The following is an 18,176-nucleotide window of genomic DNA, read 5'->3' on the forward strand; positions in this document are numbered from 1 at the left end:
ATTCTGGTCCATGTAACACAAGTGGTACACAAATGTGATACCTGTGCTGTACGTGTTTTTCACGAGCCCATAGACATCTCTTGTCCTTTGTCGTCAGTGTTGAACAGATATATCTCCATGTGAAAATATGGAAGTGGGAAAATCAACACAGATTTTAATGAGTATGTGTCACACTACAAGATAGATGGAGGGGAGATAGGGACGTAACCTACTGTTCCCAAAACCAGGCTTACCCTGAGAAGGGTGTGACTAATTTTCTGACAATAGGCACTAGGAACCACTCCAGGGTACCTCCTTGTTGTCATGGTCCACCAAAGGGGCTGGTGGGAGCAAGGCATGATGGAATACACTGCACTAGGGAAGGATAGAGCGGGTCAACCCCTGAAACCTACCCTAAGCAACCCTAAGCTCCCTGATGTCTGTAGACAGGTTCTTTCACCCTGTGCGGCCATCACATTCCTATCCCTGTCTTTCCCTGAACACAACCCTGTCCACTGCACAGGGCAGCAGGTACACTAATCCCGCTCTAGGTTAAAGACACAGAGGGGATAAGACAGACAGGGATAAAAGAACCATCAATCGTACAAAGCACACCAAACTACAGGAAGGATTAAAGGGAATACATAAGTTAGGTAAATTGAGATGTTATTAAAAGAGGGGAATGCCCCACATAAACATCTAAGCAGCAATCTCCTGTTTAGCTCCAAAAATGACTTCTTAGTCCACAGCTCACAAGTCCACTTTAAAGGCTGAGTATAATTAAGCTATCACTGGCAATTCCCTGAGCTGAGAGGAAAGTATTTATCACAGAGGTGAGTGGGAAAATCAGAACAGCTGAGAGCAGACTTTCTATCCTGAATTAGGAGAACAACCAAACTGCTTAACCCTTGCAGTATCAGACCAAGGAGAATCTGCACCGCTAGCAGATTTAACACATGCAATTGTCGCCAGGCGCTGCGATCTCCTGACACCTGAAATAGAGGGGACCACTCTCCGTCATGTTACCCCATTGACAGTATTCATCTGAACGTATCTCCAGTACGTGTGAAATTGGACACCACATGTACTGGAATCACAGAAGTATGAAGGGGGCCTAAAACACGTGATAAATATGCTGCTAGACATGAAAGACTTTTTTTTACTCAAATTATGGTAGAATTGTAACATATTTTGATAAATTTGCCCTTTGGTGTTACAGGTATCTATAAATCCAGTAATCAAGGGTAATTTTATGCTAATTGTATTTTTTTTCATTCTTCTAATGTTTTTCAATATCCTATAAATATAAATACAAATAAGTACAGTTGAAACCAGAAGTTTACATACATTATCTAAAAATACACATCGTCATGTTTTTCTCACTATCTGGCATGAAATCAGAATAATGCTTTCCTGTTTTAGGTCAATTAGGAACCAAAATTATTTATATTTGCCAAATAATGAGAGAGAGAATGTTTTAAAGCATTTTTATTACTTTCTGCAAATTAAAAAGTTTACATACATTTCATTAGTATCTGGTACCATTGCCCTTAAACTGTATGACTTGAGACAAACGTTTTGGATATCTTTCCACAAGCTTCTCACAATAGTTGGCAGGAATCTAGGCCCATTCCTCCTGACAGAACTGGTGTAACTGAGCCATCTTTGTAGTTCACCTTGTTCGCAGCTGCCTTTTCAGCTTTGCCCATACATTTTCAATAGAATTGAGATCAGGCTTTCTGATGGCCACTCCAAAGCATTGACTTTGTGATCCTTTAGCCACTTTGTAACCAGTTGTCAGTGTGCTTTGGGTCATTGTCCATTTGGAAGACCTTATTCTGCCCAAGCTTTAAGTTCCTGGCTGATGTCTTGAGATGTTGCTTCAGCATTGCTACATAATCTTCTTTCCTCATGATGCCATCTATTTTGTGAAGAGCACAAGTCCCTCCTGCAGCAAAACAACCACACAACATGATGCTGCCACCCCATTGTTTCACTGTTGGGATGATGTTCTTAGGCTTCAAAGCTTCTCCCTTTTTCCTCCAAAAGTAACAATGCTAATTATTGCCAAATAGTTCAATTTTAGTTTCGTCAGACCACAGGACATGTCTCCAGAAATTGAGGTCTTGTTCCTGTGTGCATTTGCAAACATTAATCTGGCATTTTTATGTTTCTTTAGAAGTAATGGCTTCTTCCTCGCAGAGTGGCTTTTCAACCCATGTCGATACAGTACTTGTTTCACTGTGTTTAATGACACAATCTTACCAGCTTCCTCCAGCATCTTCACAAGGTCTTTTGCTTTTGTTATTGAGTTGATATGCAAATGTCTGACCAAAGAATGTTCATCTCTGTTACACAAAACCCATCTCCTTAATGATCAGTATGATGGCTGGACATTCACATCTTGTTTGTACTTGTATATAATTGTTTGTACAAATGAATGAAGCACCTTCAGGTATCTGGAAACGATGCTCAAGGATGAACCAGACTTTTGCAAGTCTACAATTCTTTTCCTGAGATCTTGGCTGATTTCTCTTGACTTTCTCATTATGCTACACAAAGTAGCAGTGTGTTTCAGGTGTGAATTCAAATACATCCACACGTGTGTCTCTAATTAACTCAGATGTTGTCAATTAACCTATCAGAAGCTTCCAAAGACATGACATCATCATATGGGCTGTCCCATATTGTGTAAAGGCATAGTACACTTAATGTATGTTGTGCTGTTCCTACCTGTTTTCTTTAAAACCTTTAATGACATATCTACTGTTATTTAATTAATGTTATTCAATGTATATACTGTACGTTCATGCTGGTCCTTTGCTGCCATCTACTGGTCAGACCATTCTGTTCCCCTGGTTCTTTTTAGTCCAGCCTGTGGGAGTGTTTTCAGCCCTACATGTGACCTCACATCCTTACTCCAAGTTACTTTTAGTCAGTACATCGTGAGGAGCACATCTCTCCTTTGGGCTTCAAAAAAGCAAAGTTTTTGATCATAGGACAACCATCACAAGATTACTACAGTTATAGCCACTTGATCGCTGTACTACTGCACGTTTTTGTTCATGGAGGAAAAAATAAACCACCGTTGCTTCACCTCAGCGTGTGTAAATTTGAATCCATCCACCCTGGAGCGCTCTGGTCATGTCTGTCTTGCATAGTGGAAACGAAGGTAAGGCTCCTCACACTTCTACCCAACTACCTGCCTTCAATCGCCTTTAAGTGGGGACAGAACACATGTAAACTTTGACTTTGCAGAAAATAATAAAAAAGGCCTTAAAACATTCTCTTATTATTATTCTGGCATTTGGCAAATATAAATAACTAGCTGTAGTACCTGACATTGCCCAGGGTGGTAACTAAAGGGGGCTTTACACGATAGCGATATCGGTACCGATATCGCTAGCTTGCATACCCGCCCCCATCGTTTGTGCGACAAGGGCATATTGCTGCCCGTCGCGCACAAAATCGCGCACCCGCCTCACATGGCTTACCTGCCCTGCGACGTCGTAATAGCCGGCGTTCCGCCTCCTTTCTAAGGGGGCTGGTCATGCGGCTTCACAGTGACGTCACACGGCAGACGTCCAATAGAAGTGGAGGGGCGGAGATGAGCGGGATGTTACATGCCGCCCACCTCCTTCCGTCCGCATAGCCGGAGGCGGCAAGTAAGGAGATGTTCCTCGCTCCTGCGGTGTCACACATAGCGATGTATGCTGCCGCAGGAACGACGAACAATATCGCTAATGAGAGGTAAACAATTTTTTGTTTTAGGACGACCTCTCCGCGGCAAACGATTTTGGCCGCTTTTGCGATCGTTTTAGATCGCACATGTGTCACACGCTGCGATATTGTTAATGACGCCGGATGTGAGTCACTAACGACGTGACCCCAATGATAAAACATTAATGAAAATCGTAGCGTGTAAAGCCCCTTTAAGTGTCTCTCTGTCTGTCTGTATGTCTCCCTCTCTGTCTGTCTCCCTCTCTATTTGTCTGTCTGTCTCTGTCTGTCTCTCTCTCTCTGTCTGTCTGTTTCCTTCTGTGTTTGTTTGTCTGTCTGTCTCTCTCTCTGAGTCTGTCTCTATGTGTCTCTGTCTCTGTGTGTCTGTCTTTGTCTGTGTGTGTCTCTGTGTGTCTGTCTCTGTGTATCTGTTTCTGTATGTCTGTGTGTGTCTGTTTCTGTATGTGTCTCTGTCTCTGTGTGTCTCTGTGTGCCTATCTTTGTGTGTCTCTGTGTGGGTGTCTCTGTGTGTCTCTCTGTTTGTCTATCTCTGTGTATCTGTCTCTGTGTGTCTCTGTCTCTAGCTGTCTCTGTGTGCCTCTATCTGTGTGTGTGTCTCTGTGTGTCTGTCTTTGTGTGTCTCTCTCTTTAGGTCTCTGTTTGTCTCTATGTGTCTCTGTTTTTGTGTGTCTGTGTGTCTGTTTGTGTGTGTACCTGTGTGTCTCTGTATCAGTCGGTGTGTCTCTGTATCAGTCTCTGTGTGTGTCTATGTTTGTATCTCTGTGTGTGTGTGTGTGTGTGTGTGTCTGTCTCTGTGTACCTGTATGTCTGTCTCTCTGTCTCTGTGTGTCTGCATCTGTGTGTGTCTGTCTCTGTTTGAGTCTCTGTGTGTCTGTGTCTCTGCGTGTGTGTCTCTGTCTCTGCGTGCCTGTGTGTCTCTGTGTATGTGTCTTTTTGTGTCTATGTGTCTATGTGTGTCTATCTCTCTGTGTGTCTGTTTCTGTGTGTATCTGTGTATTTCTGTCTCTGTTTCTGTGTTTCTGTTTCTCTGTGTCTCTTTGTGTGTGTGTGTGGCGCCCCTGAGGCTTCAGTCGCCACAGAGTATTGCACCCAATATTGGGTATAATACTAAACCCGGTTCCTGAGGAGGTCAGTCCTGGTTTCATCACATAACACACACAAATACATACCAGGTTGCCCTGTTCCCTTTGGGGATTGGGCTAGGGTTGGGTAATCAAGGTGTCGCCGACAGAGAGGCATTTACAGGATGCCCTCAACAGGGGCCCCAGCCCACTAACCTAGGACTTGGGAGGGGGAGGTTCAGCCAGCAGGGGGAGTCAGGAGCCAACACCACAGTTAGAGAGTTCTCCAGCAGGAGAGGAAGGGAGTAGTCGCATCTACAGGTGCTCCGGTGGGAAGGAGAAGTTCACAATGGTTGCTGTGGGGAGAGGGATCTCTGCTCCCCACGGAACCGACGCAACACAGGGCGGCACGACCATAGGGAAGATCATACTTCACGTTGGTTTTCCAGAATCTGTCTGGACGGGGAAAGTTTCAAGCTTCCCTGTCCACACAGCGCCCGACAGCACAGTGCCATATAGGATCCGGTGCCTCGCTTCAAGCCAGACCCCATATCGGAACCGTGGCACCTACATATAAGGACAAGAGTGCATCTTGTGAAACCCAGGGTCCCCTCGTAGCTTCAAGCCAGGGGATCCAAAAACAGACGTTACAAGGAGAAACCCTCCGAACACCAAACCGGACTGATCTTTAAAGGGATTCGGGTTCAACAAAGCCCATCATAGCAAGTGACCGGTATTACGTGGGTGAGCGGCATCGTGCAAAAGGGAGTAAACAACCTGGAACCAAAGCTATAGACTCTGACTCCTTATTATTCGTACTGCCGCTCCCCGCCGCCACCACTACTCCCCTCATCATCCCACCCGGGGCCGCTCTACCTCTGGAGAGTGATACCATCCCTGGCTGCTACTACCATCTGCCCAGGAGGACAGCGACAGCAGCAACGGCCCATTTCCTGGCCGCATACCACAGGTGGCATCATGACAAACACCTCACCACTACCACCATCATCCTTCCCCAGCCATCTTCTGTACGTCTTGGGGCAACGGAGCTGGGCTAGGCTGCCCATGACCGCGACAGTTGACGGCCCAGCGACAAGTAGGTTAAACGCGCCTGCCCCATGGGGCGCTACATGTGTCTCTGTGTCTGTGTGTGTCTGTCTCTGTGTGTCTCTGTCTCTGTTTCTGTGTGTCTCTGTGTCTGTCTCTGTGTGTCTCTGTCTTTCTATGTCTCTGTCTTTGTGTCTCAGTTTCTGTGTCTCTGTCTCTACTGATATCATATTACCTCACACATAAGCTTCTTACACTAAGAATGTCCTTCATTGCCTATAGCAACCAATCAGAGCTCTTATTAATAACATTTATCTCCCAGCTCCATTGACTTTAATGTAAGCAGGTTTTTTGGCAAATAACTGTAAAGAGCGGAGTTAAATTTTCCCCTCAAAACATAGTCTATGATGTTCCTTGAGTCAAATGCAGTGTCTGTGCAAAATTTTGTGATTGTAAATGTGATGGTGCAGATTCGTTTAGCGGACATACACACACATACACTCAGCTTTATATATTACATTTTGGTAATCCTAATTGACCTAAAACGGGAAAGGTTTATTCTGATTTCATGTGAGATAGTGAGGAAAAACCTGCAGATGTGTCTTTTTAGGTAGTGGATGGAAAATTCTGGTTTCAACTGTATGTATGTGTGTGTGTGTGTGTGTACATATATATATATATATATATATATATATATATATATATATATATATATATATATATAACCACACGTGCTCTGGAGGACTTATCACCATTCCAACTCTTCTATAGCCCTTCTGATGGTGACATTATGGTCACATGACCAGTCATATGATCGTGATGTCCCCGAAGGTTCTCAAGCAGTCTCCACATCAGATTATAAGTGTAGCTCCTGCTGTAAACGCTTGGTAACCCCAGGGGTGTAAGGGTCCTGTGCAACTGCCCAATTTGCCCCACTTTAATGCCGAACCTGGTAAGTGTACCTAGAAAAGCTGATATTGTTTTGAAGGGAAAGGGTGGTAACACCTAATATTAATTTAAGATTTAGATTTTTCTTTTGTTATTTCCAATTTCAATTCCCTTAAAGGGAACCTGTCACCACTTTTTGGCGTATAAGCTGCGGCCACCACCTTCGGGCTTTTATATACAGCATTCTAACATGCTGTATATAAGAGCCCAAGCCGCTGTGAGAACATAAAAAAACACTTTATAATACTTACCCAACGGTCGCGCGGTGGGCCATATGGGCGTCTCCGTTCTTCGGTGTCGGCGCCACCTCTTTTTGGCCATCTTTGTTCTCCTTCTTCTCTAGTCGCGGTGCATGACGCGTCTGATGTCATCCACACTCGCCGGTATTCAGGTCCTGAGCAGGCGCACTTTGATCTGCCCTGCTCAGGGCAGATCAAAGTATTGTAGTGCGCCTGCGCAGGACCGGCGAGTGTGTATGACATTGACGCGTCATGCACACAGGCTTCAAAAAGAGGACGAAGATGGCCGAAAGAGGCGGCGCCGGCACCGGACAACGGAGATGCCCTTATGGCCCAACACACGACCGTTAGGTAAGTATTATAAAGTGTTTTTTATGTTCTCACAGTTGCCTGGGCAAGAGCATGTTAGAATGTGTATACAGTGCCTACAAGTAGTATTCAACCCCCTGCAGATTTAGCAGGTTTACACATTCGGAATTAACTTGGCATTGTGACATTTGGACTGTAGATCAGCCTGGAAGTGTGAAATGCACTGGAGCAAAAAAGAATGTTATTTCTTTTTTTTTTTTTTGTTAAATTGTGAAAAGTTTTATTCAGAGGGTCATTTATTATTCAACCCCTCAAACCACAAGAATTCTGTTTGGTTCCCCTAAAGTATTAAGAAGTATTTCAGGCACAAAGAACAATAAGCTTCACATGTTTGGATTAATTATCTCTTTCTCCAGCCTTTTCTGACTAATTAAGACCCTCCCCAAACTTGTGAACAGCACTCATACTTGGTCAACATGGGAAAGACAAAGGAGCATTCCAAGGCCATCAGAGACAAGATCGTGGAGGGTCACAAGGCTGGCAAGGGGTACAAAACCCTTTCCAAGGAGTTGGGCCTACCTGTCTCCACTGTTGGGAGCATCATCCGGAAGTGGAAGGCTTATGGAACTACTGTTATCCTTCCACGGCCTGGACAGCCTTTGAAAGTTTCCACCCGTGCTGAGGCCAGGCTTGTCCGAAGAGTCAAGGCTAACCCAAGGACAACAAGGAAGGAGCTCCGGGAAGATCTCATGGCAGTGGGGACATTGGTTTCAGTCAATACCATAAGTAACGTACTCCACCGCAATGGTCTCCGTTCCAGACGAGCCCGTAAGGTACCTTTACTTTCAAAGCGTTATGTCAAGGCTCGTCTACAGTTTGCTCATGATCACTTGGAGGACTCTGAGACAGACTGGTTCAAGGTTCTTTGGTCTGATGAGACCAAGATCGAGATCTTTGGTGCCAACCACACACGTGACGTTTGGAGACTGGATGGCACTGCATACGACCCCAAGAATACCATCCCTACAGTCAAGCATGGTGGTGGCAGCATCATGCTGTGGGGCTGTTTCTCAGCCAAGGGGCCTGGCCATCTGGTCCGCATCCATGGGAAGATGGATAGCACGGCCTACCTGGAGATTTTGGCCAAGAACCTCCGCTCCTCCATCAAGGATCTTAAGATGGGTCATCATTTCATCTTCCAACAAGATAACGACCCAAAGCACATAGCCAAGAAAACCAAGGCCTGGTTCAAGAGGGAAAAAATCAAGGTGTTGCAGTGGCCTAGTCAGTCGCCTGACCTTAACCCAATTGAAAACTTGTGGAAGGAGCTCAAGATTAAAGTCCACATGAGACACCCAAAGAACCTAGATAACTTGGAGAAGATCTGCATGGAGGAGTGCGCCAAGATAACTCCAGAGACCTGTGCCGGCCTGATCAGGTCTTATAAAAGACGATTATTAGCTGTAATTGCAAACAAGGGTTATTCCACAAAATATTAAACCTAGGGGTTGAATAATAATTGACCCACACGTTTATGTTGAAAATTTATTAAAATTTAACTGAGCAACATAACTTGTTGGTTTGTAAGATTTATGCATCTGTTAATAAATCCTGCTCTTGTTTGAAGTTTGCAGGCTCTAACTTATTTGCATCTTAACAAACCTGCTAAATCTGCAGGGGGTTGAATACTACTTGTAGGCACTGTATAAGAGCCTGGTGGTGGTGGCCGCAGCTTATAGGGCAAAAAAGTGGTGACAGGTTCCCTTTAATTGATAAAAAATAAACTATTAAAATTTCTATTTTTCCACACCTGTGTAAACATTTTGCACACTACAATATAGCTATATAATAGTTTAATTTGATCAATTAACAAAATGAAAACTGAAACATCAAAGTCAAATCAGTATTTGGTATGACTACCTTTTACCTTCAAATCATTAGGCTCAGTGCTAGACTCTTTATGTTCTCTCCAGATGACTTTTCAGCAGTCTCATTATCATCACTTGATTACAATGCAAAGTAACACCTCTATTTACAGGACATAACACTAGATCCTTAATTCTCAGTATCTTATGGGCACAGCTTCGCTGTATACTTTCCCTTCACAATGACCTTTACCTGGATTACTGTATAAAAATAGGGTCTGAGTCTGTCTATTGCTGCTCATTTCCAAGTGAAGAACAGAACATGAGTCTAATATTAAACATTTTGTTGCCAGTGTGAAAGTTTCAATATTTTTTCTTTTATATAGAAGGTGATATGAAAAATAGAAACAAAAAACCTTGTAAAAATACACTTCACGTCAAAATCTGATTTAAAAAATAGGTCAAATTATAACACGTTCACTATAAGATAATGTAATGAATATAGGCAGTGGTCATTGGTAAAACGAGGAGAAGGTTACAAATATTTTCTGCAGCTATGTTTTAAAGCGAAGCTGTCACCATGAAAATGCAGTCTAGTGTGAATTAGAATAAACAGATTTTTGTGTACTCACCGTAAAATCATTTTCTCTTAGCCATCATTGGGGGACACAGGACCATGGGTGTTATGCTGCCTATCCATAGGAGGACACTAAGTAGATGCAAAAGCATAGCTTCTCCTCTGCAGTATACACCCCCTGGCCGGGCCAGGAAACCTCAGTTTTAGTACACAAGCAGTAGCAGAAAAAAACAGTAAAAACTTCTCAGAGGAACATGAGAAAAGAAGAGTCATAACCAAATAAGGTACTGAGAGAACCAAGGCCCAACAGGGCAACAGGGTGGGTGCTGTGTCCCCCAATGATGGCTAAGAGAAAACGATTTTACGGTGAGTACACAAAAATCCGTTTTTCTCTGACGCCTTATTGGGGGACACAGGACCATGGGACGTCCTAAAGCAGTCCATGGGTGGGGAAAAAAAAAGAAGACAACACAACCCAAGGACTAGGAACCAGTCCCTTAATGTTATGAGGCTTGTCTAGTAACACACTGGTGTAATCTAACTCCTGCAACAAGATTAAATCTTGCTCTGTTAACCCTTAATATACCTGCTTGAGAAGTATTGCTCTAAACACATCAGTCTTTATGATGTTATGTGGCCTGCCTGGTAACATGCTGATGTGATATTATTCCTGTTAATCATATAACAGATTGAATTTTGCTCTGTTAACTCTTAACATATAGTAGATACATAGGTATATTGGGCATTTGTTTACAGCAATTCATGTGACAACGTGTTTATAAAGATTTTTTTCTGATGCAGTTTTTTATGGCTTGCCTTAGAGATAATAACTCTGCATAGATTCATTGGAATAAACAGATTATTTCTACCCCTAAACAGAACTATTCAACCCCTCATTCATCTCATGTATCTTTGGTCTCTCAAATTGTTTATTAATTTTTAGCTGTATGCTAATGCACTAGCACTTTCCTATAGATCACAGATTATATATTATAATTGACCTTGATGCGGGCGGATTAGGGGTTGAATACTTTTGCAAGAGACCAACTTCACAAAAACATATGTACAAAAAATTTGTTCAAAAAAAATTGTGTGTGATGAGCCTGTGTGAATTTATCATGTATAATATTAAAAAAAAGAAAAATTAACACTTGTTGAACCCAGGATATTTTTATATCATTATCCATCTTTTTAATATTTTTCTTGTGTGTTTGTCTAATAAAATAATAAAGAATTTAATATTTCATGAGAATTTGGGTCATTTGAATTATTTGGAATTTCTGATATTTGATGACCCTCAAAATAGTTTGATAAGTTGGAAACCTGTTCCACTGAAGCCTGATGCCTAATGGCCCAAGAGGCGCCAACTGCTCGCGTGGAGTGAGCCAGGAGCCCACTAGGAATGGGCTTGAGTTGCAAGCGGTAGACTTCCTGGATCGCAGAGCGAATCCAGCGAGCCAGAGTCGCCTTTGAAGCTGCCTGTCCCTTCTTAGGCCCCTCAGGAATGACGAACAAAGAGTCCGTTTTCCTAAAGGGGGCTGTCCTGGATATGTAATATCTGAGAGGTCTAATGAATGCAGAAACCTTTCCACCCTATGAACTGGGTGTGGACAAAAGGAAGGCAGAACAATGTCCTCGTTCAAATGAAATAGGGTAGGAACCTTTGGAAGAAAATCCGGAAGGGGGCGCAGAACCACCTTGTCCTGGTGAAAGATCAGAAAAGGCTCGCGGCAAGAGAGTGCTGCCAGCTCCGAAACCCATCTGATGGACGTAATTGCCACCAGGAATGTTACCTTCCAGGACAGAAGAGCAAGGGAGGATTCCTTGAGAGGTTCAAAGGGAGACATCTGGAGACCATCGAGAACGAGATTGAGGTCCCATGGGTCCAGCGGCCGTTTGTACGGGGGAACTAGATGGGAAACGCCCTGGAGGAAGGTCTTGACTTGCGGTTTTTGAGCCAGGCGGCATTGGTAGAAGATTGAGAGCGCTAATACCTGTCCTTTAAGGGAACTGAGAGCCAACCCCGCTTCCAAGCCAGACTGTAGAAAGTCGAGAATTCTGGGGATGGCCAGAGGCATAGGCTGGACGTTAGTTTCCCTGCACCATGAAAGGAAGATTTTCCACGTACGGTGGTAAATGCGGGATGAAGCAGGCTTTCGGGCGCTGATCATGGTGGAAATAACCGCGGGGTAGAATCCCGCTCTTGTTAATACCCAGGTCTCAATGGCCATGCCATCAGCTTCAGGGGTCTGGAGTTCTGACGGGAAATGGGCCCTTGGGTCAGCAAGTCTGGGATGTCTGGAAGGCGCCACGGTGCGTCTGCGAGCATTTGTACTAATTCGGCGTACCAGGCGCGCCTGGGCCAGTCTGGCGCTATCAGTATCACCGGGACTCCCTCTGCCTTGATCTTCCTGATTACCCGCGGCAGCAGGGGTAGAGGTGGAAATATGTAAGGCAGGCGGAAGTGGTGCCAGGAGCAGACTAGAGCATCCGCGCCGATGGACTGCGGGTCGCGTGACCTGGCTATGAACGCGGGTACCTTTGCGTTCAACCTTGAGGCCATTAGATCCACGTCTGGTGTGCCCCAGCGAGTGCAGATGTGTAGAAACACTTCTGGGTGGAGAGACCACCCTCCGGCGGCCAGGCCTTGGCGACTTAGAAAGTCTGCTGCCCAGTTCTCTACCCCCGGTATGTGTACCGCTGATATCACTGACCCCGTCGATTCGGCCCAGCTGAGGATCTTGTGGGCCTCGAGATAAGCCGCTTTGCTGCGGGTGCCCCCCTGCCAATTGATAAAGGCTACAGCTGTTGCATTGTCCGATTGGATTTGAATCTGACGACCCGCTAGCAGAGGGCAGAACGCCCTGAGCGCGAGGAAGATCGCGCAGATTTCCAAGATGTTTATGGGTAGGGAAGACTCCTGGGGCGTCCAACGTCCTTGAGCAGTGTGGTGCCGGTGCACTGCTCCCCAGCCTAGGAGGCTGGCATCCGTGGTCAGGACCAGCCAGTTCATTGGGAGAAAAGGTCTCCCCTTCGATAGGGATGAGGACCGAAGCCACCAGCGGAGTGCGTACCTGACTGAAGGCGTCAGGTGAAGATGTCTGTCCAGGGAGAAGGGGCTCTTGTCCCAGGCAGCTAGAAGGGCTAGCTGCAGTGGGCGGAGGTGCAGTTGAGCAAAGGGTACTGCTTCCATAGCCGCCACAATCCTGCCAAGCACCTTCATGCTGAATCAAATGGAGCGAGACTGAGGATGTAGAAGGCAGCGTACCGCTCGTTGAAGAGCGATCGCCTTGTCCAGGGGGAGATAGATCAAGCCCCGACGGGTGTCCAGGGACATGCCCAGGAAGGTGATGGATCGTGATGGGATCGGGGATGATTTGTCTAGATTCACTAGCCACTCTAAGCGGGATAGGGTGTCCCCAGTGATCTGTACGCTGGTTGAGCAGTCGCGGAAGGAGCGGGCCTTGATGAGGAGGTCGTCCAAGTAAGGGAGAACGATTACTCCCCTGGCGTGAAGGACGCTCATGGCGGCCGCCATGACTTTGGTGAAGACCCTTGGTGCAGTGGCAAGGCCGAAGGGTAGAGCTACGAATTGAAAGTGGGAGTCCTGAACTGCGAAGCGGAGGACCTTTTGGTGATCTGGGGCGATGGGTATGTGCAGGTACGCGTTGATTTCTATGGAGGCGAGGAATTCCCCTTCGACCATGGATGCAATAATGGACCTTAGGGACTCCATTCTGAATCTCCGTACGTGCACATGTTTGTTCAGGTGTTTGAGGTCCAGGATGGGTCGAACTGACCCACCACAAAGAGGTTGGAATAAAAACCCCTGAACTTCTCGTCGTCTGGGACAGGTATTATCACTCCTGCTGTTTGGAGCGAGTGGATTGCTGAGAAAAAAGTTTTGCGTCGTTTTCGAGTCTTTGGGGGGTTTGAGAGAAAGAACAGACTCAGGGGTCGGGTCCGAAATTCTATGTGGTAACCGGAAGACACAAGGTCTCACACCCATTTGTCGTCTGAGGTGGCAGCCCAGATGTGTTGAAAAGAGCCGCAGTCGACCTCCTACAATGAGTGTGTCTTCCGGGGCGCCGAAGGAGTCATGAGGGGGGAAAACGTCATGGCCGAGTCTCCCTAGTCCTGGACTGTTTCGGTCTGGGCTGCCATGACGAAGTGGGCTTCAGGGAGAGCTGAGAAGGGTCGGTCCCTGCGTAGTCCGCGGCTGGTGGCGGGGACAGCACGGGATGTCGACCAACCAAATGAGTTCCGAAAGGAGCGGAACGAGGACTGTGGACGTCTGGTGAAGGTCGTCCTGGACTTCAGCTGGGGGAAGGAGGTACTCTTTCCTCCCGTAGCGTCAGAAATGAGCTTGTCCAGACGTTCGCCAAAGAATCGGTCTGGAAAAAAGGGAAGGCCCGTGAGAGACTTCTTGGAGGCAGAGTCCGCTCGCCATTGTCGGAGCCAGAGAGCTCTATGGATGGCTATGGTATTTGAGGCGGCAAACGCTGCGCAGGTAGCAGCGTCCCTGCATGAGGTACTCCGCTGCAGCGGCAATTTGAGCTGTTACCTGTGTGACGGTATGAGTGAACTGGGATTCCTCCAGCGAAGTGTTAAGGGATTCTGCCCAGACCGAGATCGCTTTTGCGACCCACACAGAGGCAAAGGAGGGCGAGAGGGAGGAACCCGCAGCCTGAAATGCAGAGCGGGCAAGGTGCTCCACCTGTCTGTCTGTCGGGTCCTTGATGGAGGAACCATCGGGTAAAGACAGGAGCATCTTTGTGGCAAGTCAGGAGACCGGGGGTGTCGACCGACTGCGGATCGGCCCAGCCCTTAGGGGCAGGTGAGGCAAAAGGGTACCGGGACTCCATGAGTTTTCGGTTACCGAAGCGCCTGTCAGGCTTCTCCCTTTGCTTTGTGAGGATATCCTAAAAATCTGGGTGATCAGCGAAAACCTTTTGGGGTTTCCTTGCCCTCTTAAAGGAGACCGCATGGTCAGTGGTAGTGGATGGGGGATCCTCCACATGCAGAGTTTGGTTGATTGCTGCTATAAGGGAGTCTATTGCAGTTTGATCATCTGGGGAGGATGAAACCAAGGAATCCTCCTGGTACAAACAGCATTCTCCCTCCTCCAGCTCTTCAGAAGCCATGGAGCGTGTGGGAGAGCCTGCCCTGTGTGCTCCCGAGGGAGAGCCCGCTGGAGACACCCGGCCGTGTGCTCTTTTCCTGATCCCTGCAACCGGTGAAGCATGTGCCCGGATTACCTCAGAAGGATCCTCCATAGGGGTATCCTCGGGCTACGTTCCGTCCAGGGGCCCAGAAGGGTGTGGAGGACGACATTGCATAGCCAGCACCAGGTTCTGTGACAGTTTTTCCATGGATTGGGACAGAAACTGTGCCCATTCCGGTGGGCTGGGAGCCCTAGGCTCTGGGCTGACGGTTGCGGCGGTGGTGGCGGGGGGAACTTGGGGGGCTATAGGGCACAGGACTCACAGAGAGAAGAGGTGTGTTTACGTGGTAGCTCAGCGTGGCAGGCAGTGCAGGCTGAATAATAGACTATGTGAGTCTTAGCGTACTTAGTGCCCTTAGAGTTCTGCATGTTCCTAATAGGAGTATGCCAGGAGGGGGAGCAATGGTCAGCAGAGCTACAAGTGAAGCAAGTACCTCACCAGAATCAGCTGATGGCCCTGCGTCCTCAGGAAGGAGTAAGCTCTGTGGAGATCTTCGCACGCTTTCCTGGGGGAAGGGGGGGAAGGCTTATCGCGGCCGGTGGGGGGGCGAGGCTTAGCGCTAAAAGACCGCCAAGAAGAAGTCAGTGTGCCCCCCCGCTGACGGTAGCTAAAAATGGCAGGAAAGGAGCTTCTGACAGTTTTTCTCCCCCCCCTCCAGTCAGCACACAGCTTGTCACCTGGATTATCTCTGCCGGCTTTTCTGCAATCAGAGCACCAGAGCACGCAGCTGGAGCAAATAAACAGAGCAAATAAACAGTGTGAGTTCCTGAGTTCTGGGCCCTCCCCCCGCCACCGGTAAATTATCTGTGCAGGATTTTCTGCAAACAGTGAGGGACTTCCCCCTCCTCCAGCCAGCACGCAGTTAGAGAAAAATTAACACTGTGTGTTCAGGATCCCTGGGGCTCTCCTCCTTGCAATCAGCAAGGGACTTTCTCATAATAAAATACTGAATTCAGTAGTCCTGGGAGCCTTCCCTGCACCGTCTTTTCTCCCTTTGTCTGGGAAACCAGTCAGGGGGGATCTCACCTTAACACTGCCTCAGTCCAGGCAGTGGAATAGCAGGGTCAGCTTGCTGTGTCCGGTCACACAGGTGCCATGTTCAACTCAGAGCCTGCAAAGAGGGGCTGAGGAATTGTGTCTCTGCCCTGGGCTCTGGAAAAATCGGTGTCTGTGGGACCCGTCAGCCAGTAAAAGGCAGCCCAGGATCCAGCGTCGCAGGAGGGGGTACGTGGAGGCAGCACTCCGTGTTTCCGCCCGTGGATGGTATTGGGAGATCGGTCCCAAAAGGAAACCGTCGCCCTCAAAAATAACAAAACCTTGAAAGATGTGCCTCCTACAGACACTAAGCTAAAACTGAGGTTGCCTGGCCCAGCCAGGGGGTGTATACTGCAGAGGAGGAGCTATGCTTTTGCATCTACTTAGTGTCCTCCTATGGATAGGCAGCATAACACCCATGGTCCTGTGTCCCCCAATGAGGCGTCAGAGAAATATAGTTTTGTGAGAAAAGGCTTCGTATAACCTGTGTTTTCATCATTTATACATCTACTCTTTATGGAATTTTGGCGGCCCTATCCTATAAGTGATTAACAGATTTCTTTATAAATGAAGCTGTCACTCTGAATCTTTTCTCACAAAACTATATTCCAATCTGCTCATCTGCCCTGCTCTATAACATGATGCCTATAGATTGGACTGCATTTTTATGTTGACAAGTTTCCTTTAAATCTATATAGTCATATGTGCTGTACAAAGATTTGCCTTTGTAAAAATACATACATCTCCTCACAACCCACATATCGCAATTAACCTTATTTCCTTTTGTTTTGCAGCCATTTATGTCACCTCGATATCCTGGTGGCCCTCGTCCTGCCCTCAGAATGCCAAATCAGGTTTGTTCATAACAATTAAAACTTTTTAGGCTCTTTTCATACCATAATTATTTAAAGGGAACCTGTCACCAGGTCTTCCCAATATCAAGTATGGCCACCACCTTTAAGTCCGCTTTTACAGCATTCTATTAGGCTGTATGTATGTCCTCCATCTTCTTGGTATAGCACAAAAAAAACTTTTATTATACCAACAGACTGCACAGTCCAGTCTGGTGGGCGTCTCTGGTCTTGATCTGGTGCCTGCTCTCTTCTTACATTGCTTTCCTCCGGCCTTTCCTCATGTGGATGACACGTTGCACATAATCAACAGTGCCTCGCAACCATGCTCCTGCACAGGCGTGCTTCCCTCTGGCCTGCTGAGGTCAGCACAAACAAATGTAGTGCACATGCACCGGCTTTACTTCAGGGTCATCAGCGCACTTTGGACTTTCCCGGCCTATGCGCACAACAGTACTTTGCTCTGCCCTCAGCAGGCCAGAAAGAAGTACGCCTACGCAGGAGCACGGTTGGGAGGCATTGAGTGTAGAATGAAGGATGCGTCATCCATAATGACAAAACAAAGGACGACGGCGATAGAAGGAAGAAAGGAGGCGACAGATCAAAACCAGAGAGCCAGATCAAGACCAGAGATGCCCATCAGACCAGACTGTGGTATAATAAAAGGTCTTTTTTTGTGCTATGCAGAGAGGATTGGAGACATACATACAGCTTAAAAGAATGCTGTAAAAGTGTTTTAAAGGTGGTGGCCGTACTTGATAATGGGTAAACCGGGTGACAGGTTCCCTTCAAATCATCCAACTTAGTGGTATTGAACACCCATAAAGACCCATGTTTAAAAAAGTGAATACCATGAGATTGTATGCCTTTTTTATTATTAGAGGTCCATGTATGGAGATGTGCAGTGTAATATGATATTCCATACAGTAAAGTAATGGTAGACCTAATGTATACAAGACAGATGAAGTCTAAAGGTGACTTTACACACTGCAACATCGCAAATGACATCGCTGTAACGTCACCGGTTTTGTGACGTAATAGCGACCTCCCCAGCGACATTGCAGTGTGTGAAACACATCAGCAACCTGGCCCCTGCTGTGAAGTTGCTGATCGCTACAAATCGTTCAGGACCATTCTTTGGTCCTTTGTTTCCCGCTGTGCAGCAAAGTCTCAGTGGTAAAGGGGACTTAAAACACTGGAAACGAGTGATGTGTCACAATATCTGTCAATCACTATTCTCTGTCAGTCGGTCTCTCCCTCTCGGTCTCTATTCTCTCTCTGTCGGTCCGTCACTATCTC

The 18,176-nt window shown here is 46.6% G+C and overlaps 1 protein-coding gene across 1 annotated transcript in view; it reads left to right on the forward strand.

The window, feature by feature from the left end:
* SSBP4 (single stranded DNA binding protein 4) overlaps positions 1 to 18,176 on the forward strand; it is a 634,733-nt gene that overhangs the window by 566,919 nt on the left and 49,638 nt on the right. Inside the window, exon 7 of the mRNA XM_075352595.1 lies at positions 16,821 to 16,880. Within this exon, the coding sequence (XP_075208710.1) occupies positions 16,821 to 16,880 (60 nt within the window). The remainder of the gene's footprint in view (positions 1 to 16,820; positions 16,881 to 18,176) is intronic.

This window comes from Anomaloglossus baeobatrachus, chromosome 1, assembly GCF_048569485.1.
Source record: "Anomaloglossus baeobatrachus isolate aAnoBae1 chromosome 1, aAnoBae1.hap1, whole genome shotgun sequence".
Classification (NCBI taxonomy): Eukaryota; Metazoa; Chordata; class Amphibia; order Anura; family Aromobatidae; genus Anomaloglossus; species Anomaloglossus baeobatrachus.